The sequence below is a fragment of the Canis aureus genome, chromosome 30 (genome assembly GCF_053574225.1).
Source record: "Canis aureus isolate CA01 chromosome 30, VMU_Caureus_v.1.0, whole genome shotgun sequence".
NCBI lineage: Eukaryota > Metazoa > Chordata > Mammalia > Carnivora > Canidae > Canis > Canis aureus.
Genome location: NC_135640.1, coordinates 26,213,718 through 26,238,838, shown reverse-complemented (window position 1 = coordinate 26,238,838; position 25,121 = coordinate 26,213,718). Strand labels below are relative to the sequence as shown.

Here is a 25,121-nt window from a genome sequence, read left to right as displayed (position 1 = left end):
TCAGCTGACTGTACCAAAGATGTGGCCCTAGGGAACGACAAATGACCCCTCTTTGGCTCTCTTCTTGCAGTGGCACAGACAGTATTAAAACCCAGGTCGCTCAACCTTGACACTATTGATGCTTGGGACTAGGTAATTCGTTCTTGGGATGCTGTCCTGTATATGGAGGATGTTCAGCAGCGTGTTTAGCCTCTACCCACTAGATGCCAGTGATACCACCTCAACTGTGCTAACTTCAGCTGTCTCCAGACTTTGCCAAATTGTGTCCTGAGGCAAGGAAGGGCAAAATCACCCCCCGTTGAGAGCCTCTGATCTAGACTTCTGGTGAGCCCACATCGGATTCAAAGATAGAACCGGACTGGTATAAACAGGCACACTTTCCAGGAACTTGAGGGCCTGTCGACATGTTGAAGTTCAGAAGCCTCCAGTTCTTGACAGATGTTAATGAAATTGAATTTGTTAGGCCACCCTCCTAGTTCTCAATGTGTACAAGATAGGGTAGAAACTGCTGTGCCAACTGTACGGTAGTTAGAGGTCTCCTAGCTGTTCTACTCTAATGTGAGTGCTACTGGGCACACAGACTAAACCAGCAAACCCCCGGGTTGGAAGTTGCATGTTCCCCCGTGTACTACCACCTCCTTCTCTGTTTCCTCTTAGTTTCACGGAATCCCAGCATATGCTAGAGAACAGCCATCTGTAGTGATGCCACCTGGCCTTGCCACACAGATCGCTTGGCATCTAAGCTGTACCTTGGAATCGTGTTTATGGCCTTAGGGTTTCTGCAAAGGCTAGATCTGGCCTCATGCAGGATCCAGAAGGGGAAAAGACTTCTACTCACATCAAAGTGGTCGAAATACCAGGAGAATAGACTAATACACTTCCAGAGAATCTAAAAATAATGAGGACATATCAAATCAGGCCAAATCACCATCCCCAAGTCCTGAGGCTGCTACCTGAGAGGCTCACAATTTGCAAACTCACTGTGCAGCCTTTGAATGGAATGTGCCACCTTCACCCCAGAGTTGTCTTATCTGGTCCGAGGCAGTCTTTGGCCAGACTTGACCCATTGTTCTCAATCACACCGTACTTCTTCTTTTTGATTACAAAGTAGCAAATATTAGTTCCCATTAGCACATTCTCGAATACTAACGGAACTATGATATTTTTATAAAACTGCCAAGTATTATTAATAGTAATTAAAATCATTAAAAAGATGTGGGAGTGCATTGAATTACATGTCACATCAGTGACAGTAAAATCTATTAGATTGACATGTATGAGAAGCCACATCTCCGTTATTGAGAAATGATCAGAATGAAAAATGGCTTTTTCCTTGAAGCTCTCATAGGGACAAATCCTAAGATGGACAGGAATTGATTCACTCAGGAAACCAACATTTAAATAAATAAATAAATACTCATTTACTCAGAATAATAAAAAAACTCATTATATTTTTATTAATTATGAACATTATTTGATCAGTTTATTTTCATGAGGGTTGCCTGGGTTGCTCAGTCAGTTAAGTGTCCTACTCTTGATTTCCACTCAGGTTGTGATTTCAGTGTTGTGAGATCGAGCCCCACATCAGGCTTTGTGCCCCCTCTGCCTCTCCCTCTGCCTCTGCCTCTGCCTCTACCCCTGCCCTTGCCCCTGCCCCTACGTGTGCCCTTTCTCTCTCAGATAAATAAGTAAATAAAATCTTCAAGAAATAGATAATTTTTTTTTCATATTCATGAAGTTCTTGTGTCCTCACTTTTCCAAACAGACCTTGAAAATCTCTCCTAATTTTCTCTTTCCCAGTAATATCCTCCAACTACTTGTAGTGTATTTGGGATCATGACACCTTTCTATTCTAGGGGGATGAAGTGATTCCATAAGAGATGAGAGGGTCAATATTTTAGGTTTTGCGGGCCATATGGTCTCTGTTATGCATACTCAACTTGGCAATCATAGCATGAAGGCAGCCACAGACAATAGATCAACAAACATACAGCTGTGCTCCATAAAAAAGACACTATTTATGGGCAGCTGGGTGGCTCAGTGGTTGAGCATCTGCCTTCAGCTCAGGTCGGGATCCCTGAGTCCCGGGATCAAGTACTGCATCAGGATCCCCACAGGGAACCTGCTTCTCCCTCTGCCTGTGTCTCTGCCTCTCTCTGTGTGTCTCTCATGAATAAATAAATAAAATCTTTAAAAAAAAAAAAGAAAAGAAACAACAACAACAACAAAAAACTACTATGTACAAGAAGAGACTGGCACATCAACCTCTGATTTAATAAAGCTGTAACTTCTGAGCTCAAGATATGCTGGTGCTAAGCTGTGTATTTTGAGGGACACCAGCCAAGTAAACCAAGTTCCCTGCTTCCAATAACTTGACAGTTCTATTGATGAGATGAGACCCAGGCATGGGATAGGATTAAGTAACAATATAAAGTAAAATATACAAGTGTAGGGAAAGACTGGTATGGAAGGCCAGAGGAAAATGAAATTGTGTGTGTGTGTGTGTGTGTTTAATGAAATTGGTTTTATCCTTAAGACCTCCATAGAGGTTAACAGCTCTATCTGGCTTTTCCTGTTACAATTTCTTTGAAAGTAGATAATATTGCAGATTTTGACTTTTTGAACAACTCTGACAGATCATCTGTTTCTGAGCCACCATTAATGAAGTTGAGAATAGCTCTTGACACATGGACAGGAAACAGTAACAAGGGTAAGACATTCTGGATGCCAATTATTATTGCTGTTGCTTCACATGTGGTTTTTAGATTCAGACTTGAGGTTGCTCTTAAATTTTGGTGCATTGTGCTGAATCGGATATAGATATAAATAAAAATAACGCCAGCACTCATTCTTTCACACTCCTTTCACATATTTGACAAAATTCCCACATCCAGTTCGTGTCCATAAGACATAAAAAAGAAATGCAGCTTGAGAAGAGTAAACACAGCATAGATTACATTTTTATTACCTTATGTCTGTACGGCGCATTTGATAGTCTGCCAACTATGATCGCACCAACTGTAAAACAAGCGTGAAGCAAGGGCATGGTTGGAATGGAAAGGGCCTTTGTTCTTTTTTCTTTTCTGTTTTTAGAGAGTCTGGAACAATATTTAAGGGTCACATGCTATTTGCTATTTTCACATTACAGGTGGCTCCTCTAACTTGGACTTGGGTGTGATGAATATTTGAGTTTATTTATTTATTTTTTTAATATATGAGTTTAGAACGTGTTAGGGATTTTAGTAATTTTGGAATTAGAGAAATGAAAAGACTTTTTTTTTTACCTTTTCATTAAAATCAGGATCTCCGTCTGCAAGCTCTGCCTTGTTTTGAAATTAAATTTGCACTTAAAATCCTTCTTTATAGGTTTATATTTTACCTGTTTGTGACTTATCCTCATTACCACCTCTCATATAAATCATAACCATTTGAAGTCACACTGTTGCCAGCTGTGTATAAAATAGCATTTTCAATGATAAAGCAATTACTGGTATAGGTCTTAATTTACTTTCATCTTCATTGATAAATTGCCTGACTCCGGATGAAAGGAGACTAAGCAGATTTTCTTGTTAGCATTAGTATGTGGACTAAATGCCATTCATGGGCCTCTGTTTGGGGAAACATTCAGCCTTGTGGTCTGATGTAGATAGTCGGGGTTGTTACTGTTTGAAGGTGGGGTTCTTGCTCCTTTTGTATCCTGAGCCCTTCTTGTCTATAAAATTATGTGTCTCCTAGAAATTAAGGAAATAAGCCAATATCAGAATGACAAGGGCAGTTTTTCATGATGTCTGTAGTGTTTCGACTCCACATTATTGCATCTGGTATGAAAGTATCACTCTGTAGTGATTCTACAGTCAGAACTGAAATGGTCTAAAAATGTGGCATAAGCTTTGATTTATTAGCTGAATTTGATCATGTCTCAGATAGAGAGGTCCTCCAAAAGGGCAAGGGGAGCAGTTTCTACTGCATTCTGATGATACCAGTTCTCACCTTGTTTTGAAGTAACTTTTCCTAAAATTTAGAAAGTTTTCTCAGGGAAATGCTGAATGGAAATGTTGTGTTGGCATCATGTCCCCAGTAATGGTGGTGTACTTTGTGTACAGGAACATTGGGTGCAGCACCAGGGGTCATTAATAAACTGAAAGCAGTGGGGTGCCTGGGTGGCTCAGTCCGTTGTGTGTCTGACTCTTGATTTTTGGCTCGGGTCGAGATCTCAGGGTTATGAGATCAAGCCCCCACGTGGGGCTCCGAGCTGGGTGTGGAGCCTGCTTGGGATTCTCCCTCTCTCCCCCTCACCACCCCCCCCCCACAGTGCCATCTGTCTACCCCCCAAAATAAAATAAATAAAAATTAAAATACACCGAAACAAAGATGTGTGCCCCATCCACCCACCAAAAAAAGGGGCGGGGGGGGGGGGCGGCTATGACAGGTACTAAGATTGCAGCATGAGGTGGAAATGTTGCAACATACATTAGTGCCAAATTGTTAAAACTGAAATGGGCCCTCACACACTTGAAAAGAATTTCTCCCTTGGTATCTGGTTTAGGTAATAAGCATTTTGTGGATGAGAGAGAAGCGAATCTGTGATTCGTCTGAAGTCTGGGGAGAAGGGAAGGGAGCCTTCCACCATCACCCCTCACCCTCTTCTTCCCCATTGTCCCTTAGCAGACAGTGACCCTTTTATTTATTTTTTTTAATATTTTATTTATTTATCTATGAGAGACACACACAGAGAGAGGCAGAGACATAGGCAGAAGGAGAAGCAGGCTCCCTGCAGGGCGCCCGATGTGGGACTCAATCCCTGATCTCTGTACTCTGGGATCAAGCCCCGAGTTGAAGGCAGACGCTCAACTGCTAAGCCACCCAGGCATCCCATTTAAAAAAAAAAAAAAAAAAAAAAAAACGGACTTTAAGATTTTTTTTTTAAGATTTTATTTATTCATGAGAGAGAGAGAGAGACAGAGACACAGGCAGAGGGAGAAGCAGGCCCCATGCAGGGAGCCCAATGTGGGACTCAATCCCGGGTCTCCAGGATCAGGCCCTGGCCTGAAGGCGGCACTAAACCACTGAGCCACCCAGGCTGCCTGACAGTGACCCTTTTAAAGCATCCTATCAGATCTTTCCTTTCCTCAAAACAACTTGCATTGCTTCTTACAGCCTTTACCTGATCTGTCCTTTATTTCCTTCCTCTCTCCCTTGCTCCTTCGGCTCTGGCCACCCTGACCTTGCTTGTCCTAGAATTTTCCATGCACACTCCCCTCTCAGTGCCTTTGTGCTTGTTTCTGAGGCTACCTGCTACATTCCTCCAGCAGGTGACAGGGAAGTGGGGCTTCATCTCTTTGTGTTACACACCTTCTCAGTTAGACCAGCCTGGCCTCTCGCCCGCGCTCCTAACTCTTCCCAGCCCTGCTCTAGTTTTCTTTTTCTCCATAATACAGATCACATTCTAACAATGTGACTTTTTTTTTTTTTTTTTGAGGTGATTGCTTCTCTCACTAGAATATAATGCCACAGGGGTCTTTGTTCTACTCATTGGTTTCTCCCATGTGTCTTACTTTTGGTATGGGTTGTAATACCTGTTAAACAGAGGAATAAAGGAATATACGGGCACATGGTACATCCAAGAAGCCATCTCAGCTTTTCAGATACCTCTGACCTCCCCGGGTTGCAGAAAAGCAAGGATGAAGCTTCTGTGAAAAATATTAGTTGTCCAGAATAGCACTGAATTTTTGGAACTGGAATGTTCACCTTGAGGCAGTAATGTGCTAGGAGTTGGAGCTGCTCTTCTGTAGCATTTGTTTTTGTTCGGTATTACACTTTGATACCCATTCTCAGTTTTGAAAGGTATGTCCTACCATATTTTACAGCTGTTATGTTAACTAAACAAAGACAACCAATATGAAGGTCATTTGGAAAGTTAAAAGCCCACGCATGTGATGCTGCTGTGCTGCTAATGACGAGAGGTTAAAACCCAGAGCTAGAGGTGTTTAATCTTGAATTTTGAGTCTGGTTTTCTGAAAGGGGCATGTATCCGGTAAGCTTCCTTGCAGAAGGCGTAAATGAGGGCATCTGAGCGGGGGCCAAAGGCCAAACGATCATCTAGGTCCATGCTCCGTGCGATCTTTTGCCTGACCCCTGTCTCATAACCCTCCGCCTTCTGAACACTGGGTAGAGGTCACTTGCCAGATAGCATTCAGGGCAGGGACAGCTGTTTGATAGAAAATAGGTTGACAGTATCATAGCAAAGCATGTTTTTTTGCCAGTTCATGTTGTTCATTAACAAAAGCAAATACTTTGCGAGGGATTAGCCCTTTTCTGCTCTAAATATTAAACTTCATAAGCCTTTTCATGGTTTACCTAATCCCAAATTCAGATTTGCTTGTGGGTTAGGGATATGAGGAATTATGTCAAATGCACAATAAATGTAATGGGGCAATTTTTCCCTCTCCCTTCATCTTACACGAGGATGCAAGGGAAGCACCTAGTACAGTGGAGGCTGATAAATTTATTTGGCCAACTTAGAAATGTGAGCCGAGATCACAGCTTCTAAGGAGCCTCAGACGTCTCTGGACAGGATGAACTGTCATATGCTAGCTTAAAAAAAGCACAACAAAAGTAAACCCTCCTGAGGCCAGCTTGTTTCTAGACTTTGTTGTTAAAATGACCTGTGTTTTAAATGACCCACGATAAACAGCTTCCCATTCCCTTGTGCTCTGGAACATACCCACTCCCTTCTCACAGGAAGCACCTTGAAAGGGTACAGACAGAGGGCCACAGGTGTCCTACCACTGCCACTATCCTCATTATCATGCGTCCTGCCGACCATGGACTTCATCACAGCATAGCAGCTGTTCCTGGTGCAGTCATATCTTTAAGAGGCAGAAATATTAGAGAAACAGAAGCCGAGCTTTCTGTACATAATTCCTCCTTAAAAGGTTCTTCCCTTCCTTCCTACCAGCTGCAGGGGAGTGATAATGAAATATTAAATTCCTTTTCAGATATCAAGATGTACCATCATTCTTCTATCTTTGACTGGACAGTGATCTGATTTGCTTGGTCGGTACGAATGCAGGAAAATTTCATGCTAATTGAGATGGAGCGTTAGTATGAACAGCTAAAATGCTTGAATTAAAGATTAAAAGAGAGACGGCTTCCTTTAAAGTCTTCGACGAAAGGCAATAACAAGGCCGCTTACAAGGATTTACTCGAAGAGAAATATTGGATTAAATGGAATAAATCAGTAATACAGTATTTGTATTTATTTCCACGTACCTAAAAAGTTTTAATACTTGGAATATTCTTAATCCTATTAAATATACCTTGCATGCTCATTTCTCTGATATTCTTTTATTCTTAATATTACAAAGCTACATTTTAACAAAGACTAATGAGATTTTACGACTCAGATTTCAGTGTTTATCTCCTTTCCATAAAACAGTACGCAGTGTCTGCATATCATAAGAGTTGGAGAAAACCATACAATTTGCCAACCATAAAAGTTGGGTGGAGAGCTTTCCTACTTATTTGGTAGCTTTTGTAATTCCAGTTTTCAAAGAGGATGCTGTGTCATGGCTATGACACTTAACAGCTGGATGGCCATCTCCATCAATGAAAAGAACCCCAAACATCTCTACATTTTCATTTGTTCAAAATATAAAATATGGTCTGCCTAATTTTGTCATCCTGCCAGATTTCACTACACCAAAAGAACTTTTAACCAAGAGAACTTTTAACTTGTTCTCCTTTAAGCTGTACCAGCAAAGATGAAAAAATGATGAAAACCACAGGAAACAAATTTAAAATGCTAAACATCACTTCCATTTCAAGTGGGGAACATTGATGAAGTTAAATATACTTGCATATTGATTTGCTTGAATTTATGCAGAAAAATACTAGGCTTTGATTCCCTTTTTTTACAAAAAAGGATTTTAAATTGAAAATTATTTCTTGGTCTTAAAAATTAAGGACTCATTTCCAATCATTTGTGGGCCTTTATGTGTGTTATATACCGAAGATCTTATAGAAAAACATCTATTACTTCTCCTGTAGGTGGTATTTCATAGTCCAGTTCTAAATAAAAGTAGCTAATTTTTTCAGTGGCTGCATAAGCTCCAAGATTGGAATGACATGTGACAAGCAAAGGAAAAGAGAAGAGCAGTAACGTGGAGGACCATATGTACCACCCTAACGCATGGAGTAGCCTCTCTTTTTCCCAGGGTGCCTGGTATGCTGGCCTGATACATAAAGAAACAGGGACACAGATGGCTCATGTTATGCCGCTTTTCCAACCTTTTTGCTGCTCAAATACATTGTCACTCATCTGCCACACAGAAGATGGGGGCAGATGCTTTTTAATGTCTGCCCTGTGCCAGTCCCAGACCTGTTGACTTGGTGGAGGCAGAGGGGTGAACACACAAGTATTCTGAAAAATAATCCCAGGAATACGCTCTACCTCCTTCCTTCCACTTGAAGCAACATCTGTGTAGATACCTAAACTGCTCATATATTTTTTAAATAACCATTAAACAGATTAAAGAAGGGAAGAAATCTGAACAAATATTTCTCTTTAAAATTAAAGATAAAATTAAAGATATTATTTAATTACATAACACAAAAGGCTCTGGCTTTGGTTCTAATCTTGAAGCCTTTGGAGTGTGAAGATTCCAGGCGATTTTTTTCCTCAAAGCATGTACAAAAGACATCTTAGAATTTAATTTCAAAATGATTTATCCATAAATACTTCTCATTTAAGTCCTCTTTGGGATATTCTATCTCAAATATAGTAGTCCATAATTAGATAAATATAGTAGTCCATAGTTAGATAAAATCAGTAGGAAAAATACTTAGAACGTTGGTGATATTTGAATAAGCTTTTGAGTAAAACGCTTAATTTGATTTGCCGTGAAAACACCTAATTTCACAGTTTGGGCTGAATGTAATCTACTCTACATCAAAATCTTTTTTCTTTTCCTGTCTTTCTTTTTTTCTTGTAAGCTCAGAAATGCTCTGAATTCTCACTAATCATTATTAATCTTTTGGAAAACTGCTTATATAGGCCATTACAATTCACTTGGCTCAGGAGTAAAAATATTTTTGTTTTATAGTACACTTCAATTTTATGGATATTTATGTTTCCACATAATTTAGCAGTATATGTTGCAACTCAGTCATATTGCTTAGCAGTTTTAGTTGAATTCAAAATAGAAATCACTTTCTTTTTGACAACTAGTGTAATGAAATGGGCCGACTATTGTCAAATTTTGTGATGGCAGAAAGGTGTGATTTCAGAAATGTATTTATTGATATTTACACGGTTTTGGGTAGTATTTCAAACACTTTCTCACAAAAGGTGGCTCTGAAATCAAGCTATCAGAAATACATAGCGTAGAATTTACCTTTACTTTGTTGTGTGGTTATTCAGCAGTATACTGATTTTGAGATTTCTTTGGTTTAAGAATCACAGGATGCGATATTGATAACATATCTTACTTTCAAGATTATAAAAGTTAGTTTAGCAAGGCATAGGGATTTGGGATAAAATGTCTCTATTAAGCACTGCTCTGTGCATGCTTGTTTTGTAAAGAATTTTAAATATAATCACAAAATGGACTGTTCTATAGATTTTCTTTCATCCTCAACTTGGAAGGGGTGAAACATTTGTACCGTGCTGTGAAATGTCTCATGGTGTTCTCTTAAACAGCATTAACCTGTATGTGCTGCTCTACTAAATTCTTTGTTCTGTAGTAAATGGAAAATATGGCTTTCTTTGAAATGATTAGATGTTGTTTCTCTTCTCAAACCTCCTTCTTTTTACTTTATAGTTCCTACAACAGCAGCCAGCACCCCCGATGCCGTTGACAAGTATCTTGAGACACCTGGAGATGAGAATGAACATGCCCATTTCCAGAAAGCCAAAGAGAGGCTGGAAGCCAAGCACCGCGAGCGAATGTCCCAGGTAATGGGACTTCTTCATCCCTTAGATTATTAACAATAAAGGGGAAATCTGAACTTGGCCTCTGCCTCTGAGTCTGCCTAGGGGCCCTATGATTGATGAATGCCTAGGGATGGGAGGGCTCTTTAATTTTATCCAGATCCTTAAAGACGTAAGGTCTTAGTTTAAAACATTTGCTCCATGTTTATCAGCTTGGGGTTTTTAGAATCCTTGAGCATACCACCTAGGAGAGATGCAATTACACTAAGTATAGCAGGATTTTATAAGCACAAATTATATCTGCAACATTCTCTCTGGTTTTATTATTCTGTGTATAATATTTTTATTACAGGTAGCCCTGTAACCATGATGTTGTAAATTAAAATTCCATAAAATGATCTGCAGTAAAGATGAATATTTTTTATTAGGTGCCAAAGTATTATGACTTTGAACCTCACATTTCTTCCAAAGCTAATTCATGGGGCCATAGGAACTTAAAAGCAGTATTGAATCATAATGATCACATTATCTTTTTCATAAACAATCAATAATACAACAGTGGTTCGAGACTGTGGCTTCCCACTCTAGAACAAAGCAATATAAGAAACGCAAAAGATGGCATTTGTAACTAGAAGCTTTCTCGCTCTTGGTACAATGCATGAAAAAACCCTGGCTTTTGTTTTGGGTTCGGGTTGTTTTGTTTTGTTTTTGGGGTTGTTTTCTTTTTTAGCAGATTTCTTTATGAAACAATTTGAAAAATTTGTTCAAAACCTGGCTAATTTATATCTAATAATATCAACTACAATTTCTGATATGTCTATACCAGGTGCTGGGTATTATATTTATTAAAAATAAATAATACTGATTTTAGCCCTTTTTTCAGATCCTTCCTTCCTTCCTTCCTTCCACAAATATATATCAACACTTCCTTACCAGTCACTGCCTAACTTGTAGACTACAATTCAGAGTGAAAAAACAAAAGGAAAAGTTTAAGGAAACATAAATGAGTGAATGAGGAAAACTCTCGGGTCAAAGTCAACCATTCCTTTTTTTAGTGTTAATATTCTGTGGTAAATATCAAAGCATTGCTGATTTCGTAATTTTTAGCACAAATGCAAGTTTTTGTAATAGACCTTAAATAGGATTCATGGATTAGTCTGCCATATATTCTCTAAGCTCACAGAAAGTCTTTAAAAGATCACATTAATTATGGGTTTTAATTTTTTATATTTTCTGTTGTTTTGACAACTGAGGCCTTAACCAACTCTAGAAAGACAGCCCCTCCCAAAATTAGCCAGTTCCTAGAGGTTTCAAATGACTGGCCTTCAGGCACACCTTTCATAGTCAAACCAACCTCTCCAAAGCCCCAAACCCCCAAATATGGTCTTTATCTGTCTCTTACACTCTGACCCACTATCCACCTGCTCTGCTCACTTCAGGGCTAGGTACCAGATATCTAGGGACAGCCCCTATACCCCAGAGCCTACCAGAATTGTTCAAACTAGCCAAATTTAGCTGTCTCTCTTCTTGAGAACTATGTGTGAATAATAATCTTTTCAATGCCATCTATCTCCTATTGATATGTCTATATCCTATTGACCTCCCCATAGCTAAATATACTAAAACCGGTTTATTTATTTTTATTTTTTTATTTTTTAATAAAACCTGTATTTTAAAACAGAACTCAGAACTGCTAATGTATCTAGAAAGATACAACACAATTACTTTTTTTTTTTTAAGATGAGTGACCATAATGCTTGAATCTATTTTGGAGTAATAACAAGTGGGGGTACAGGGAAGTTAAAATACTTTGGCTCTGGAATAAAATGTGCAGTTATAGTTGTTGGCCATGAGGAAAACCTAAAAAAGCAAGTTGAACCAGAAAGCTTGGGAGAGTGGAATAGTGAGGTTTCACCTGAAGGCAATTCTTCTGAAAAACAGGATCTTTCATTAGGAAAAACACATGCTGTATATAATCACTGTTAGGGAAGCATAGGATGACTTTGAGTCATATTTATTGCCACTGAAACAGCATCTTTTAAACTTAAATCCTATCTCACTGTTTGCTTCTGAAGCTTTTTGAGCCTTCTCACTGGCTGCAAATTCCATTTCAGAGGCAATTAATTCCATTAAAATAATAATAATAATAATAATAATAATAATAATAATAAAACACTGAAAGGTCCACCTGGCATCTCCAGTGCCAAGTGACTTATTAGTGATTTTTTTGATATACGTGTCAGTTTCAGATAGTCTAGATCTCTCCAGAATAGCAATTTAGTGTTAGTTTAGCACATCTACTTAACCCATGACTTAGTTCATACATATCTTTACGAGGTTTCTTCATCTTTTTATTCATTGTATCTGAGATAACTTAAGAGATGTTATCCTAGAGCAGAGAATGCGGTCTGCTAATTCTAGTGGTCACAGGAAAGAGATGCCTGAGATTAACATTTATCTTCATAATCTGTGGTACTGGATTCTGAAGACTATTTGCCTTTGAACTTGCCTGCCTGCCTCTTAAATCTCTATGTATTAGTTGTCATTTTCTCTACATGAAATAGCCAACTCTTTGAAGATCTATAAATTCAATGATACTGATAGTTTTGTTCATGCAATAGGAGATTGCTTTACAAGAATATCTGGAGCAACCTGAGCATTTTAATTGACTTTTATTGTAATTTTTGTTACTATTTGTTTTCTTATAAATGCAGAGATTTGGGTTTTGGGGTTTGTTAGTTCTGGCATTTGGGGGTTTTGGTATTTGGTTGTTGGGTGTCATGATAACTAATCTTGTAGATTTCTGTTGCCATGTTTTGAATAGTGTCTAGCAAATATACAATTCTGAATAGTCTTTAATAATATATTTCTATGTCCTATAATAATTATATATATATTAGTTATGAATTTAACAGTTGTAATATATCCATAATTTTCATTTTACAGTTGAAAAGTCAAATGAAAAAAAATTATTAAATTTGTTATTTTCAAGATAAGCATCAACATCTTAGGAACTGTCCTTATCCTGTTACCAAATATAAAGAAACTTAGCTCACCTATTGATTTTCCATTGAATAATTGTATATGATTATATATGGCTTATATAAAATTATATACAGAATTATATATTTATAGATAAATATGAGTACATATTCATATAATTATTTACATGGATATATAAGCATATAAATTATATATAATGTATATGTGATTTTTATATTTTATAATAGCAAATTGGGCCATAGGACATAAAAGCATGGTCTTTAAAGCCACAAAGATCTTGGTTTATATCCTTCCTTCTCCATTTTTTTTTTCCTCCATGACCTTGAGCAGATAACTTAACCTGGTCCATAAGATGAAGATCCCTATGACTAATCTCACAGATTTTGTAAAGCACTTAATACAGGGTCTGCTACCTAGGAGATCTGCTGTAATGTTATCTATTATGGGGCCATTGTGGCTAATTGGTAGCCATTGTTCAGAGAGATGTTGAGCCTATAGTGTGGTATGTGTTTATCTTGCATTAAATAGGCCTAGTGTGATGGTATCAGTGAATTGTTTTATTTGTGAGGCTAGAGGATATTGTTGAATTGCTCTGAAAATCACATTTGATTTCCTATTATAATCATGTTTATTTTCAAGTCATTAGACAAAAAAATCTCTCTAAGTGTTCCATGTGTCTCCCCAGCTCAAAGTTTATAGGCCAGGTTCTGAATGTGCAAGGTGGGATGGTAAAATGCAAAGATAATAAGGAAATCAGTTTTCACATTCCAGTAAGACATTTGGCTTCTTTCTCAAACTAATTTTGAGATTCCTTGCCTGAAGAGTTCATGGTAAAGTACTGCCACTGTGAACATTCTCAGAGCAGGAAATTGAAATATTTTTATTGCAAGCCTTATCTCATCCATAAGGCAGCGGTAGTCTTCAGTGACCCCCTCCATACAGGTGCCCTTCATGAACTCCTGCAGACACTAAAGCGTCCAGGATACTATGTTTCGTTTCTTTTGTTTTCTGTTCTTATTCACAGCAGTGGGGCTTTGTTACAATTTTGTTGTGACCTTTTTTGGTTTTTATGTGCTCTTCAAGTATGGTAGAAAATACACTCCATTCTTTACTCTCCATAATTAAAAAAAAAAAAAAAAAAAAAAAAAAACCAGCACGAGGAAGCTAGTCTTGTATTCTATGTATCCTGTACAGCAAATTAATGCTAGTAGATAATAAAATACCTAAATAAAAACCCACATGGTGATTTTCTGTGATTATTATCCCATTGAAATTATCTATCAATAGTTTTTTATTCCAAGTCTCTTTTTTTTTTATTTTGAAGAATGTCAGAAAAATCGATTCCTTACAAATAAATATCTATAAATAATATACTCTTGTAGTACAGAAATCAGGTTCTCTTATGCCTTGGATGTCTCAAAGTGTGCAAGTACACATCTGCCAGTAGACCATTACACTGCTCACTTCATCTGTCATTTCTTTATTTTATCTGGCTCAGTTATGAGTTGCACTTAAAAAGCTCAGCTTGATAGCAAGGAGTACACAGGAAAGGGAAAGCAGCCATAGGTGGTTAAGAATCTAGTATCATTTCATTTCAACAACATGCACAGCTGCAGACTTTGCATTCAGGTCAGTGAATGAACCTGTCTCAGGGTAATCCTGGGTAAACTGCAAGGATGAGAAGAGGAAACTTTCTTCTCCTACCACACAGATTAGCCTGGTTACTAAATTAGCATAACTTGCCAAAAATATGTTTTGCTACACTCAGAACATTATCATGTGTATTGTCTTGGAATTTCTAGAGGTACTTAGGGTATTCTTTGCTGTTCATGATGGGGACTGGTGAGCAAAAGTCCCTCATTACCCATCAGTGGGGTGGATCTGAGGATTTCTGACGAAGGAAATCTTTTTTCCTTCCTCCATTATATACTACTTTTTTGATAGTATGTTCATGGCATGTGTACACATGTATAAAATGTTCTTGCCTTCCCTCGCTTTACTGTTTGAAAAATACGCAGTTTGAGGGGCACCTGGTTGGCTTAGTGGTTGAGCATCTGCCTTTGGCTCAGGTTGTGATCCCAAGGTCCTGGGATTGAGTCCCATATCAGGCTCCCTATGAGGAGCCTGCTTCCCCCTCTGCTTGTGTTTCTGCCACTCTCTGTTTCTCATGAATAAATAAAATCTTAAAAAAAAATACACAGTTTGAAATTTTATAACTTACTTTCACAAAAGATTAAAACTAATGTGTTCAATTTAATGATGGAAATCCTTGTTCTATATATATATATGTATATATACGTGTGTGTGTGGCTCTGAATCGTTGACATTTGTGCACATCAAACAAAATGGCTTTTAGCCATTTCTGAGGAAAAGAAAAAAGGACCAACTTTGTTTCAAAGCGCCACATTCTTCCAATAAGTGTGAGCATTTATGTTTAATATGCTGTTATGATAGATGATTTCCATCTAAGGGAGGTCAAAGAAAAATAGTTTGGAGATAGGACTGGAATGTGATCAGCTTTTGAAATGTTTAAAATGTCAAATACAGAAAGAAAATAATCTCTCATTAAATATAAATTGGAAAAAAAGAACTGACTGTATTAAATTCCAATGTTTTCTCGTTTTATAGGTCATGCGAGAATGGGAAGAGGCAGAACGACAAGCCAAGAACTTGCCTAAGGCCGACAAGAAAGCAGTTATTCAGGTAAAACCCAGGCCGGTTCTCTACCAGGCAGCATAGGCCTATAAATTTTCCAGCATCTCTGGAACCTTCTGGGTGATTGTTCATATTCCAGTCAATCTGGACTATGGCTTATCATTGTCCAGTAATTCCATTTCTTAAACCTTTCCTTGTATTTGCTTTTAATTAGCTCAAGTTATAATTCATTTCCATAAAACGTACATTGTTCCATGCACTCTCTTCTTTATCAAAAATATGTCTTTTTGGTTGTCAAAATCTGCTGCTACTTCTTCCCCAGGCAAAAATTACATCATGATTAGAATTTGTGCTGGGAACTCTTTTCTCAAAACTACCTAAAAGTAAACAGTGAGATTCTCATGGTCATTTTCTGAAATTCAAGGACTTTGAGTAAAAGAGAATTTTTTTTTTCAATTTGTAATGGAATTTAGAGTTTTAAGAGCACAGAAGTTTATCCTATGTTATGGCTAGTCAAATCGGTCTTCGGGGGCCATATAAAATCATGATTTACAGTGAGCAATCAGGTTTAGGATGGAGTACAAGAAAGGGAGGAAACCCATAAAACATGCTGAATTACTCAAAATGTTGGAAAGACTATAAATCTTTTAGTAAAATGAAATATGATGCCCTTTGGAAATTCTTGAATTAGCCCATCCTATTCGTTGGGCTCCCGATTGACACGTGTTTGTATTTGCCATGGCAGCATTTCCAGGAGAAGGTGGAGTCTCTGGAACAAGAAGCAGCCAATGAGAGGCAGCAGCTGGTGGAGACGCACATGGCCCGAGTGGAAGCCATGCTCAATGACCGCCGCCGCCTGGCTCTGGAGAATTACATCACTGCTCTGCAAGCGGTCCCACCCCGGGTAGGTCACCCCCAGGCTTCCTTCCACAACTCCCTTTTAGACACAGCACAGACAGGAGGCCATGAGAAAGAAATCTAAGTATTATGAGCCCCTCAGCTCATCTTGTCTTGAAGGTTAGGGGGTCATGGGGTGGCTGCCTGCATGAGGTCATCTGAGCACCAATGACACTCACACCCTTCCACAGAGCAGTCAGACAGGCTCCCCAGTGACTCAGAATGCGAGACCTGACCCAAGTTGACACACCTGGGATGGTGACATTTCATGGGACAGCTGAAGTCAGGAAACTATGAAAGCTGGCAGGACTCACTTAGAACCAAAGCCCCATTTCCCTATCTAATGAACTATAACTGAGAGTCATGAAAAGTTGAGATGTGACCAAGTTCTAAGGATTTTTAATGTAATAATAGGAACTAGAACTCAAGTTTCCTGCTCAGAGCAGCAGCCATATCCTCTGGAGGGAAGCCCTCGTCAGTCATGGTGTCACCTTATGTCAGGAGGGATCAAGAGGCTTTATTTGAGGCTTTCAGCAGTGAATGCCCAGAAAGGCTTACCAAGCAATGCAAGCAGATCTCCTCAATGAGGTTTCATGGGAGAGTTTACTTTGGACATAAGAAACCTGCTGAGCACGAGTGTGTGTGTGTGTTATGTCCATTCGTTCTATCCGTTATTGAGCAAAAGATATTAAAATCTCTGACATTTTCTCATGTGGTGCTCTCAGGTTTTGCTTTTTGTATTTTGAGGCTTTGTTTTTAAGCACACAAACATTGGGAGCGGTTATGTCCTCCTTTACCCTCATACCTCCTCATATCATTATGAAATGCCTCCTTCTTCCTGGTAATATTTTTTGCTCTGAAGTTACTGTGTCTAATATTAAAGCTATTTCAGCTTTGTTTTGATTAATATTACCATAGCATATCATTTTTCATCCTTATACTTCTGCTTAACCTATCTGTCTTTATATTTGAGGTGCATTTCTTATAGGCATCATATGGTTGAATCTTGCCTTTTAATCGAGAAGACCATTGCATGAAGTTATTGATATAATTATACCTAAGTCTGTCATCTGGCTGTGTTTCCTATTTGTTCCATCTGTTCTTTGTCCCCTTTTGCTGCTGTTTTTTTTTTTTTTTTTTTTTTACAACTTTTGCTTGCACCAACAGAATGTTTTTTAGGATTTTCTTCTGTGCCCTTTGTAAGGTTTTTAGTGTTAACTCTTTATTTTGCTATTTTAGTGTTTTCCTTAGGATTTTAGAAAATTTTTCTAACACTTCACAATATTATACCAGTACAAGTGATACTATGCCACTTCACATATATTACAAGAACCTCATACTCAAACTCTTCCATTTCTTCTTTCCCAGTCTGGGCTGTTGTTGTCATACTTTTTGCATTCTACAATATTGTTAATTTTCTTTTAAATAGTTTTTTAAAGAGTTTTACATAGTAAGAAAAATATTTACCATTTCCCCTGGTGTTCTTTATTCTTCGTGTAGATCCATATGGAATCCTTTTCCTTCTACCCAGAGGACTTCTTTAAAAAGTTTTTTTTTAATGCATGTAGATTGGTGAAGAATTCTTTTGCTTGGGTGGTGTTACCTGAAAAGATCTTTATTTCACCTTTGTTTTTGAAAGACATTTTTGCTGGGTATAGAATTTTCAGATGAAATTTTCTTCTTCAGCTACTTTAATGATGTTCCATTGCCTTATTTTTGTTGTTTCCCACATGAATGCTTATATCCTTTATCTCTGTAAATAATATATCCTATTATTATTATTATTATTATTATTATTATTATTATTATTATTGACAGGGGCGAGTGAGCAGAGGGAGAGAGAGAATCTTAAGCAACCTCCACACCCAGCACAGAGCCCAATACAGGGCTTGATCTCATGACCCTGAGATCATGACCTGAGTAGAAATCAAGAGTCAGTTGCTTAACCAGCTGAACCACCCAGGCACCCCTCCCCTTTTTTGTTTAATCTAACTGCTCTGAAGATTTTCTCTTTATCACCAGTTTCAAGTAATTTGATTATGATGTATATCAATCAGCCATTAATCACATCATGCTTATTTTTCATCTCATACATTTCATATCTAGAAGTTTAGTCTGGTTTTTGTTTGTTTTCATTTACTCTGTTTCTTAAGTTTTTGAACCTATGGAATGCATTATGTATAGTAACTTTTACTATCTTGGGTTGCCACCTCTAAGATCTGCATCAGCTTTGGATCAATTTTGATTTTTTTTCATTATATATGCTCCTTCATCATTTCATACCTAGTACTTTTTTATTGGCTGTCAGACATCATGAACTTTACCTTGTTGAGTGCTAGATACTTTTGTATACCTCTGTTCTTAGCTTTGTTCTGCAGTGTTTTTGAATTACTCAGAAATAGTTTGATCCTTTTTGGGTTTTGCTTTTAAGACTTGTTAGGTGGGAAAAACAAAAAAAAAGACTTGTTAGGTGGGATCAGAGCAGTTATCAGTTGATGGCTCCTGGTTCTCCAGTAGGAGGTTAGGATCCTCTTGAGTAATCCAGAATACTGTTTTCCCATCTGGAAACAAGTCCTCTTTCTGACCTGTATAAATACCAGGCATGGTTGCCTCTAATCCTTTTGAATGTATTTTTTCTCCCCATGGCCTCATTTGGATTATTTTACTTGCATACCCTGATAATTACTCAGCTACTATCTCAACAGGGGCATTACATGCAAATCTGGGCAACTCTGTCCTTCCCAACACTCTCCTGTGACTGCTGGCAGCTCTCATCCCCCTAGATTCTGACTTGACCGTCTTAACTGTGACAGTCCACCAGGCTCCAGCTGGGCTCCTGCATCTGGAGCAACAGCCTAGAAACTCAAAATGACAAGCTTGAAGAGTTGTAGGGTTCGTCTCATTCGTTTCCTCTTTCACAGTGTTCACCACCCATCATCCAAAACATAGTTCTTACAGACAGGTTATGACAAGCAGTCGAGTAAATCTGATTCTCATTACTCCCATCTTGCTGAAAAAGGAGCAGTTTGCATATATTATGTAACTAAACCAAAAAGCCACCCAATTACATTGATTCCTCACATTTTGATTTTTCTTTTTATGCTGACATTACAGCACAGGAAGCTCCGAGGAACCCTAAGAGCTTCTGGTACTCTCATAGATGGTGAAACAGGATTGACCCTGTTCCACCAATGACATCACTGAGATCGAGTGTCTGGTCCAGGGTGACACTGCTATGCTGGTTAATGGACACAGTGGAGCTGCGAATCACAGTTGACCACCACAGTGCCCTCTTACTAGACCACACTTCCTCTCTGAACAAAAAGCTTTTGAAAAAGAATATCACATTAGCATTTTCATTTTCTATTCAGAAAAAAAAAATCTCTGTTTTAGCACTGCACAGTAAAAATTCTGTTTACATGCATTTGGAGAAAAAGTTCCTTGGTTACTCTCTTTTTCTAGAGGACTCGATTTTGGGGTCAGGACCATTGGGATCGTTTGCCAGGGCAGGGCAGAGGGGTGTAGGTGTTGAGCCCAGAATCTTAATTGGTGACATTTAGTGGATTATCACATGTGAAAGTTCAATCTCCAAAGTAGGGTCTTTGCTATGTGGACATCGATAGAGCTAAATAGAAGATGAGAACTGAAAGAAGTCCTTCACAAACAAATACACATTCAGAACCTTCAATTCCACCCCATCTGCCATCATAGGAAAGAGTGATGAAAAGAATGTTTCCCAGAGCTTCCTGTGTTCCCAAAGGAGATCGATTCAGACTGGTCATAATTGTGCTTGTTCTGGGCCTGTCAGTGTCTTCATGTAGAATTAAACATCATGCCTATTTGAAATAAAAATTAAAGACTGGATTAGGGAGAACTATTTTGCCATAAAAAAGAAAATCAGGGCACCTGGGTGGCTTAGAGGTTGAGCGTCTGCCTTTGGCTCAGGTCGTGATTCTGATCGAGTCCCACATCAGGCTCCCTGCAGCTTCTCCCTCTGCCTGTGTCTCTGCCTCTGTGCGTGTGTCTCTCATGAATAAATAAATAAAATCTTAAAAAAAAAAAAATCAGGGACATCAGGGTAGCTTGGTAAGTTAAGTGTCTGCCTTCAGCTCAGGTCATGATCCCAGGGTCCTGGTATCAAGCAAGCAAGCAAGCCCCACATTGGGCTCCCTGCTCAGCAGGGAGTCTGCTTCTCTCTCTGCCTCTCTCCCCACTTGTTCTCTGTCTCTCTCTCTCTGTCTCTCTCAAATAAAAAAATAAAATCTTAAAAAAAGTCAGATTGTTGTTGATTGATCCAAGAAGTCTATCACATTTTTACCTAGAAATGCATAAACCTCTCCCATGTAATAAAAACTGGGGCTGGATAATCATGAGCCTACACTCCTGGCATTACCTGCCATTTTTGTGAAGTTAATAATAAGTGTTTTATTTAAATTTTATTTTGAGTGTTTATTTTAACGCATAGCTTGACATGGCCTTAGCTCTGAACTTTGGAAAAACACAAGAAAATTCTAAGTCCCTTTTTAAGAACTTTTCTGTATTGCTGAAAAATCAAAAACAAAAATCATTTGTGCCAGTTACTGTCTGAGGAATATTGGAGCCACAAACAAATTTTTCGGAGATCTCCATCATACTTAACACAGCGCGTGTAAAATGTGAAATATTCAGTAAATGTTAGTCAAATATGAGGAAATGATGTAGTCAAGTTTTTTCCTGTGGTTTCTACAGCTGATAGCACCTTTAAAATAGCTATCCCATTAACCCTGACCATATTCTACTAACCCCAGCCTTTGCCACATAGGAGTCTGAAACAACATGGATTATTTCCAGTCTTTCTGGGCTCAGATTTAATCCATAATTTTATCTGCATTTTTCAACCTGAGCATGGATGTATTATGTGATGGTGTTTTTGTGCAGCTAGAATTCTTTGCTGTACTATGAATTTCATTTGTGAGTCCCTGTGTCTGTCCTTTATGTTCTAAAATTCCTCTTTCAAGAATTATGTGCCTGCTGGCTGGCTGATCCAGTAAATAGCCTATCTAAAATGCATTGTTTGAATTATACTTAGAATTTTACAATATCCAAAAACTTCCAGTATTATGACAAATAAAACAGTTGTTTCTTCCTCAGGAATAGTTGGTCTTTGCACTCAGGATAAACTCTTAATCTGTGGAGGGCTAATGACTCTTCTAAGGACCAGCCCCTTTAACTTTTTCACTTTCCTTAAAGTTTCCTTTAAGGAAAGTTATCCTTCCCCCACCCAGAAATGTGAAATTCCTCTCCAGAGTTGCATCACACATGATTACTCTTCCATCACACTTGGCTCACTACCAAACCAAGTACAACCTAAAACAAAATTGTCATTATTTAACAATCAGGCATCTACCTATGCTTTTGACTTCTTACCTTCTCGGAGCTCCTATCAGGTAACTTGTGGCCTCATGAAAGATGAGGTAAATCTGATCTGAGCCTTCCTTTTTGTAACTGTCAGGATTCTACTTCTTAGATGGAGAGAAGACAATGATATTGCCTGACTCTGCAAAATTATCTGCAATCTGAAGAGCAGTTAGCCTTAAGCAAGCTCTTGTACAGTTGAACTAAAGGCTAGATAGGAATTTCTGTTTAAAATAAAGCTTCCCATGGTAGGCGTAGGTCTGAAAAAACTCAGGAGCTCCTAATTAGAACTGAAATGTGTTAAAAGATGAGAGATGAGTAACAAAAGCTTTCTTTGTAATTCTGAGATTTTTGGTGTCTTTACAGATACTTATTCTATTTCTTTTTAAGATTTTATTATTCATGACCGACACAGACACACACACACACAGAGAGAGAGAGAGGGGCAGAGACACAGGCAGAGGGAGAAGCAGGCTCCATGCAGGGAGCCTGACGTGGGACTCGATCCCGGGTCTCCAGGATCAGGCCCTTGGCTGAAGGCGGCGCTAAACCACTGAGCCACCCGGGCCACCCCAACAGATACTTATTCTAAATCTCCCATTAGACAACATCTTTATTATCCTGACTGCGACTTTTTTTTTATATATATATTTATTTTTGAGAGAGAGAGAGAGAGACTCAAGCAGGCTGGTTAACTGACTGAGCCACCCGGGTGCCCCCAACCATAATAACTCCAGCATTTTCTATGTGGTAATGAGAATTAGGAAATGTTTTCAAGTCTGTCTGTCTTGTTCATATGCCAGTGGTATTGTGTTGTTTTTTTCACCAGCGTCTCGTGATTGCAGCCATCTTTTCCACACTGAAATTAGTTTTCATGCTTAATATCTGACGCCTCACATTCAGATTCTCAACATTCAGTTGAGGAGGAAGAAAAAAATGGGCACTTTCTTTAACACCAGCACTCTTTCCTTTCTCATTTCTGATTAGTTTGGCCAAATGTTAAGTTTTTTCTGAGATTCTGGAAAACTGCCACATAGCTTTCTTTGGTAGAACATTAAAGTAATGATTTGTGAGATTTCTTATCACACATGACTTCTTACTTTCTTAGAGCTCAGAACATGATTTTGTCCCTAGGTGGAGATTTGGTGCATACATTCTAATGGCAAGGCAAGAAATGTTCAATAAGCAGCAGCAAAATCATTGGAGAAATAAAGGACGGAAATTAATGGATGTGGGCACCTGGGTGGCTCAGTGAGTTAAGCGTCTGCCTTCAGCTCAGGCCATGATCCCAGAGTCCTGGGATCAAGTTCTGCAAAAGGCTCCCTGCTCTACACAGAGGCTTCTCCCTCTGCCCCTCCCCCACCTTCTGCTTGTCTCTTTCTCACAAAAATAAAAAAATAAAAATCTTTTAAAAAAACTAATGGGTGCAGAATTGAGGTGGTTAACTTGGCCATTGTATAAGTTTTCATGTGATATTGAAAACTGCCCATCTCCTTCAAGTCTTCATTTTCTACTGATGACTTCGGGCCAACAAAGAATTGTGAACATTTAGAGAACATATGTAGAGAGCATGTATCTACATGCCAAGGTAAATACGGTACATCTGTACCTCAATATAGTGGATGGTAAATAAGTTAAAAAGTACTTACCTAGTTTTTAATATTGAAAGCACTGAGACAGATGAGTCCCAGGATGTTTAATACATTCTTCCCTCAAACTTTTAATATAACAAAAATTTTGTAGACCTGACCCGAGTGTACTTAAATGCTAAAAGACTGCAAGGTTGAAAATCACCTTGAAGAAATGTAAATAGTCATCTTATACCTTATATATTTACTACTCATGCATTCATCATTCATTTATTTATTTTTAGATGAGATCTATAAAAATTGGTGAGTGAAAAAAGACATTGACTTGAGAGCTTTTAAGGACAGACCCAGTAACAAATGGGTGGAAAGGAAAACAGGAGAATTAGCATTCAGTGAACAAAATTCTATAGACTATGCTGAGTGGTTTGTATGCTGTTTCAGTAAAGCCTCTCAATATGACCTCCTTACCTTGCTTTGACTCTTTACCAGGCTCAATAGACAGATCTTCTAAAGACCCAATGGGAAGTATATAACTAGAGATACTAGCACTTCTCATTTTTAATTGAATTAAAGTAAATAGAAAATTATGAAGTATGGGGGTGCCTGGGTGGCTCAGTCAGTTAAGCATCCAACTCTTGATTTTGGCTCAGGTCATGAAGTCAAGCCCTGCATCAGGCTTTGCACTCAGTGGAGAGTCTGCTTGAGATTCTCTCTTTCCCTCTGCCTCTCCCATCCCATGCTCTCTTGCATGCTCTTTCTCTCTCTAAAAATAAAAAATAGGGTACCTGGGTGGCTCAGTGGTTGAGTGCCTGCCTTTGGCTCAGGTCGTGATCCCAGGATGCTGGGATCAAGTCCTGCATCAGGCTCCTCGCAAAGAGCCTGCTTCTCCCCCTGCTATGTCTCTGCCTCTCTCTTGTGTATGTCTCTCATGAATAAATAAAGTCTTCTTAACAAAAATCTTTTTTTATAAAAGGAAGAAAATTATGAAATATGTAGGAAAGGCATTATCTTGAAAGCTGTCCTGAGCCTCTGAGTCCACATTCATCACCAGATTCCCTCCACAGCAGAGCCCTGCTTCATCACAGCCTTTGAAGTCAGAACAGCTCCTCATCAGACTCATAGTCAAAACATACAGCACTGGGATGTCCTTTCTCATTCCAACATAGGTTGCATTTACAGATTTATATGTGGATATCTGTTTTCATTTTATCCTTCAAAATCAAAACCCACTATGAAAACATAAATATTTTATTTTTTAGACAAATGCATAAAAGCACATTATTTAAGGATCCAGAGGTCATTACCTGTACCTGCCCTTAACCTGCTGGGCATTTTAGGCATTATATGTAGAACAGATAGCAACGAGGGATCTTCTTCTAGAAACACGTATGCACACACACAGAATTACACATGGTTTTCAGAGAGTTCACTCATTTTGTGAAGCTCATCCACTGATTAGTTCAAAGATCCTAAGTTGCATTATTTATATAAGCTTTGTCTCCAGTTTCTTCACATTAAAGTTTCCCCTAGGTCAAGGTGCTGTGGTTGGCGAGAGTATGAGGAAAGGATGAAATTTAAATGTAAATATACATATGTTTGAGCATGGTGTAACCAGTTAGAGGATGTGGGAAGTAAAAATGCCAAAATGCAAG

General features: G+C 38.5%; 1 protein-coding gene across 7 annotated transcripts in view; it reads left to right on the top strand.

The window, feature by feature from the left end:
- Positions 1–25,121, top strand: part of APP (amyloid beta precursor protein) — a 262,507-nt gene that overhangs the window by 165,292 nt on the left and 72,094 nt on the right. For all 7 annotated transcript variants that reach the window (XM_077878896.1, XM_077878895.1, XM_077878894.1 and 4 more), the window contains 3 exons: positions 9,822–9,955; positions 15,563–15,637; positions 16,335–16,493. In XM_077878896.1, coding sequence (XP_077735022.1) covers positions 9,822–9,955; positions 15,563–15,637; positions 16,335–16,493 — 368 coding nt within the window. The remainder of the gene's footprint in view (positions 1–9,821; positions 9,956–15,562; positions 15,638–16,334; positions 16,494–25,121) is intronic.